The sequence below is a fragment of the Gopherus flavomarginatus genome, chromosome 3, assembly GCF_025201925.1.
Source record: "Gopherus flavomarginatus isolate rGopFla2 chromosome 3, rGopFla2.mat.asm, whole genome shotgun sequence".
In the NCBI taxonomy this organism is placed as follows: Eukaryota; Metazoa; Chordata; order Testudines; family Testudinidae; genus Gopherus; species Gopherus flavomarginatus.
The window spans coordinates 143262694-143268693 of record NC_066619.1 but is presented as its reverse complement, the minus strand read 5'-3'; the positions used below and the strand labels follow the sequence as shown (position 1 = coordinate 143268693).

General features: G+C 43.3%; 1 protein-coding gene across 1 annotated transcript in view; it reads left to right on the top strand.

Moving 5' to 3' along the window:
- The first annotated feature begins 952 nt into the window (after positions 1–952).
- The window catches only part of THEGL (theg spermatid protein like), a 31126-nt gene continuing 26078 nt past the window's right edge, over positions 953–6000 (top strand). Inside the window, exons 1-3 of the mRNA XM_050948330.1 lie at positions 953–1004; positions 2257–2287; positions 5329–5385. Coding sequence (XP_050804287.1) covers positions 953–1004; positions 2257–2287; positions 5329–5385 — 140 coding nt within the window. The remainder of the gene's footprint in view (positions 1005–2256; positions 2288–5328; positions 5386–6000) is intronic.

The following is a 6000-nucleotide window of genomic DNA, read 5'->3' as shown; positions in this document are numbered from 1 at the left end:
GATACCTCCTGAGGTCCCTTCCAACCCTGATATTCTGTTATTCTAAGATCCACCCCCAAGTAGGTTGGGCAGTGCCATTTTCCCCTCAGGTTCTTAAGTCTAGCAATCCAAAAGTCCCTTTCACATGCCCAACTCTTTTCTGCACCCCACTCACAGTTGCTGTTCTTGGTCAGTGCAGACCCAGAGTTCAGAGGTGCATCTGCAGAGTTCAAAAAGAGGTACTTTACTCGCTTCGCTCACCGGCCACCTGCTCACCACTCTCACCGCACCCCTCCACCAGCTGCCCTGCTGGCCACTTATCATGTCTCTCTGCCACCACCCTGCTGTTCGATCGTCACGCCTCTCTGCCACCACCCTGCTGTTTGGTTGTGATGCCTCTCTGCTGCCACCCTGCTGGTCACTCATTCGCTTCTGCCTTCTGCCTCTCAGCTGTGACCTCTACAAATCAGCCTCTAAGTGATTTTCAGCTCTTTTGCAGATATTAAACTGATAAGAACAGATAAGAAGAACAGATTTAAAAATTTTATTAAGATGATGTTAAAAAAGTGAATGGTACAGAGTTTAAACATAGAAGTTTCTTTTATCAGGGAATAACATACACATTATCGAAGGTGCAAAGTTTGGTTTAAGATCAGGTGACATAAGGAATATATAATCTGTAATATCCTCGATTGGGGGTAAAAGATTGGTGAGTCAAAGTACAGACATTGAGATATGAGGGTATGAAGTTCATAAAGTGGCTATATTCGGGTGTGGAGTATAATGAGTGGATATGATGAGGAGGATGGATTGACCCTCATTTGGTGAGATTTAATGTTCAGGGTGTTTATGGTTCCAGTTCATATGATCCAACAGAGAAAGTGTCTTGGTCCCTTTCTCGTAGTCAGAAAACGATGTCACTCTGGCTCACATCTCCTGGTACTGTCGGTGGCCAGTGATGTGCTCCATGTAGATGTCCCTGGACCATCGGATGGTGTCAGAGACCATGAGGTGCCTCATGCTCTGTGGGTAGCATTGACCAATCCCGCAGGTCCGTAGCACTCGCTCGTTGCAGGGGTTCCAGGTGCCATGTTGGCCGGGGGGGCGGGGCATACTTTTCCTACACTTTGATCTTAGCCCCATCTCAAGTGATTTCAGCTCTTGGTGATTTTAGCTGTTAGCAGGCAGGGCAGAAACACAGTCCTACCACAGCTGGTTTCAACTCTAACTGAGCATTTAAAATAACAAAAGAGGCTCCTAATGAAGTTTATTTAGCTCTGTTCTTTGAGCAGTGGGGAAGAACAGGTTAAGCCAGTCTACAGAGGACCCGAGGTGGGGGTGGGGTTGTGCAGCCTCCTGACCAGGACTCCTGTCCCTACCCCTCTTACTTTCACAAGGCTCTGACATTCAAGCCCCTGCTTAATGAGGTTCTTTCAACCGGGGGTGCCCCCCCTCATTTGGGACAGGTTAGGCCAGGGGTTCTCAAACAGGGTTGTGACCCCTCAGGGGGTCACAAGGTTATTACCTGAGGGGTTGCGAGCTGTCAGCCTCCACCCCAAACCCCACATTGCCTCCAGCATTTATAATAGTGGTAAATATTTTTAAAAGTGTTTTTAATTTATAAGGGGGATTGCACTCAGAGGCTTGCTCTGTGAAAGGGGTCATCACTACAGAAGTGGGAGAACCACTAGAGTAAGCACAGTCCTGCTTTCCTGTATTCCTACAATAATTTAGATATTTTTTTCACATCTTAGCTCACAGAGCCAAGAAGCGATCATTGGTAACCATAGTTCACTACCCTTGCATTCACTACTAAGATGATTTGTACCCAACACCAGCCAAGTTGGTCTTTGACACCGCTGTAAATGATGAGTATGTAAACAGAGCAGGAGCAAACTGTATTTACATAAACACACCTGTAGTCTCCCCTCCTCCTAGCTAGCTGTCAGGAAAGCATTCATTCAGACCCTGCTTACACTCACATGGTTCAAAGAGATACCTGAACATTTTTTGTTGCAACCATTAACCACAGGGCAGTGTGAGAGATGATGTGTACATTGCAGTGTAGTTACCTTCAGGATAACTCCTAGGAAAACGTACACAAAGCTGTCAGATAACTGAGGCCTAAGTAGTCGGACACACTTCTTTTCCCTTGCCAGTTATTTTATAGAGATTAAAGTATAGTCACCTACTTACAATGAATGCAAATAAATGACAGCATAGAATGCAGGTGTTATCCAGCCTTTTCATACTCACTTTGTTTTGTTTTCTTCGCAGTTTCTTACTTCTGTTCATATTCAAGTGACAGGTAAGAAAAAACAACCCAGCAGGCATCTGGAAATACAAGTACATAGCTCAAAGTCCTCTTCCACACTCAGACAGAGCTCCCAGCCTACCTAATGGGAGCTTTGCCTGAGCATGGACTGCAGGCCTGGCTCCAAGGGGATTCATCGGGCCGGGGCTAATGTCATAAATATCAGGAGGCAATGTCTCCTGCAGATAAGGGAACTGGAATGAGTAAATCAGTTACATTTCTTACAGTACTGATGTGCTTTTGGAGGTCTGTGTCAACTGGTTATTACAAGAATTATTCACATTATTTCAATGTAACACCTGCAAAAAAAAAATATCTATTCCATGATATAGATGTTTGTAGCAGTGTACAGGTGTGTGGTGCTGACCCTGACCACCTTTGTGAAAGAGCAGCCTGTGAATGCAGGCGGTTTAATGTGAAAGACCATTCTGTCCCAACTAGAAGAATCTCTTACCAGAAATTCCCATGCATACAAAACTGGAGACATGCTAGTTTTGATTATACTGCCCACATAAAGAATAGAAATGCATTCATTGTATGCAGAGGATTTGGGCTTATTTATTTTAATTTGTAAAAAAACCCAAATACTAGACCGGTATAGTCAATTTCATCATTTCCCCTGTCAATGGGACTGCACACGTGCTTGAAATTACAGACTTATGTAAATCATTTGCTGGGCTGGGACCTCAGAGAGTCGTTTTCTCCTGTTTGTGGGAGTCTTTCACGTGACAGAAGAGGAGAGAATGACATATTTTTAAAAACAGGAAAATGTGATTGATTAAAAAAAACACAAAAATTGTGGGTGGAATTCAGGGGCAGGAGTAGGACATGAAAATACTTTTAACTTATTTCTGTAAAGTGACAACATTTCAAACTGAAGGTCTCCATTTGAGATGTAAATTACCGCCATCCTGTCATTTTTAAAAAACAGCATACAAGCAGAAGGTCGTCTTGGTGTTTTTCGTGCTTCTTGAGAGGAATCTGTTGCACAGAACATATTTTGTGAGGTGGTTTGTTTCTTAGGAAAACATAAAGCATTACAGTCAGACTTTCCTTATAATCCATTGGATATAGTTAGAAAACGGATCTAGGCCAGCGTGGATGAGTAAAGGTTAGAGAGATATTAATGAGCCTCTTCTGCTGAGAGGATGCCCAGTAATAATCTCATTTTCAGTAAACTAGTTTATCTATTGCTAAACTTATGCTGTGACAAGGCTGGAACTAAAAATAGTTCTAGATGAAATTGTAATTGGCCCGCTGCTGCTTCTCAAGGGAAGACCATTGTAGAACAACTTGACTTGGAGTTAAAAAATGAAACTGATGCTTGGCTCCTTAAAAGACAAGGCCATACCTGGACATGTTCTGCCATGAGCGGAAGGCACAGGACCAGAGTTTCATGAGCAAATCCTTCTGAAGCTCGTGGGAGTTGTACTGATCTTTCTGAGAGCAGAGTTTGTACATGATGTGAGGATGGTAGAGTTTAAGTATAATGAGCATGGTCTATTATCTTGCCTCTTGCATCAAGTAAACAATAGACTGCCTAAAAGATAATCTGCTATTGCAGGCATCTTTCCAGCTTCCTGCAAAATGCTGATCTCCCCCATTCCCACTGACTTCAGGGAGAGCTTACTGTGCTCAGCATCTTGCAAGTTCTCAGCACTTTCAAATCGGGCCCCATGCCCTTAAGAGAAGCCAACAGCATAATCACATCATACATGCATTCTTAACCACCATCTCGCAGACACTGCTCCAGCCCCACCCCCTCACCAGGCTGTGTTCCCATTGCCAGGCTAATAGAGAACCTGATCCAAAGCCTAGTGACACCATTGATTTTAATGGGCGTTGGATCAGGCCCATAGTGTATAATTTGTACACCTGCTTCTGTTCAATTGGTAAGGGAAGTGTCACAAAGTAAAGGGAAGCCACCAGCCCTCTTCCTGCCTGGAGAAAGAATTGAATAGACACCAAGGATGTCAACATATGAAATATGGGACTTATGGAGAAGGAGGAAGAATTTGAAGGCACTTCATCTATTTTATTGGACTCTTTTGCCACTAACTTACAGCAAGCAGAGAGGTTGTTGACAGAGGACTTAGTCTGATTCTAATTCAAAGACCTTGCAAATACTACTGAACTGCTAAATCAATTACTTGTATCCCTTCCCTGATTGGATATGCAGTCTGAATATTTAATCTTGCAACTGCATCTGGGTAAACACCAGTCAAGTGTGCCTGCCCATGCTTCAGACACAGACACTGTATAAACAGACACAGACAATACTTTGTTGGGAATTCTTGATCAGTCAGTGTAACCATCTTACCTTCTTTGCAGCGAAGCTTTTAGGGATATGAACTGTGCATTTTGTGTGTTTCTGCAGTGCCTTGCACGTTGTGGGTACTAGCGGAAATAGGCAAACAACATTAATAATAATAGTAATATAATAAATCGATCTTAAGTGTAAGCAGTTTAGTGCAGGGACTGTGACTTAATCTATACTTGTAAAGCACCGTGTGAATGATTTTATTTAATAATCATGATGATGATAATGATGCATGCACTTTTGTGTGGTGCTTATTCTGTTTATTTTTGTGTTGGCTGGGAGAATCTCTGACCTCCTCGTCCTTGTGTATTAATATCACTTTATTAAAAAAATAAAAAGTGCTTCCACGTTGGCCCATCTCCATGAAGTCTTTTTCTGTGCAATTCTGGCTACTACTGTAGACTACTGTAACCGAAAAAAACTGGATTATGAGTTCACCAGAGAACTGAGCAAAGGAGAAGCTGGACTGAGAGGGAGAGAATTCTTACATCAATACATGTACTGAGAAGATAGGTAATGTTATAGAGACAATGACTAGCCAGGCCCATTACTTAAAAAAAGAATCAGTGTTCTTTTGTCACGTTGGCTTCATGATGAAAGTCTTTGAGTGACTCAAGAATTATTTAAGATTCAGAATACGGTAACCCCTGCTCTATGCTTGTTTTATCAGTCTCTGAGTTCAATTGCTCATGTAACCTTGATTTGCATTTACTAGGATCCGAGAACTAGCAAGACCAAAGAAGCCTAAAGCAGCTTGGGAGAACTATAGTAGGTGAGTGGAAAAAGTACAAAGCTTTGGGCCTCAATGGACAACAGTCAGGTAATAAAAAGTGCAGCATGTCGAGAATGGGTTTCTTCTGCACTGGTGAGCTGTCTCCATCTGACATCTGGGAAAGACAAAAGACTGTGGCTTTTCGTTTACAGTGCTAGAGAATCTAAATTCATGCACAGAAGCTGTGGTCAGGGTCAGGCTAAGACATGAACATGTACTGCTTACACCTTGGTCTAGCGCTGGTTGTGGTCAGGATTACTGTAGTCCTCACGTTTCACCTGCCACTTGGGTGGGTGGCTGTGCATTTTGCCGGTTCTTGTCATGCCTGGCCAGTTTTTGTTCCCCTGCGCGTTTTGGATAGTTGGGAGGAGAGCAAGGGGGAGACTTATCACCCACCCTTACCAGTGTGTTTAAAGGCTGGGAGATGGCCCCTCCTGAGAGTGGACATGCCTGGGGATGGTGGGATGGAGCAGGTCATGCTGTTCCTCGGGAATGGCATTGAGAGGGCTGCTAACATTGTGCAACAATAATGATTGCAACCAATAAACATGCACGTTGCTCCTCAGTTGTTTTGCAAGTTTGGAAGAGCATCAGAGGCTCAGTGCCAAGCTTAGT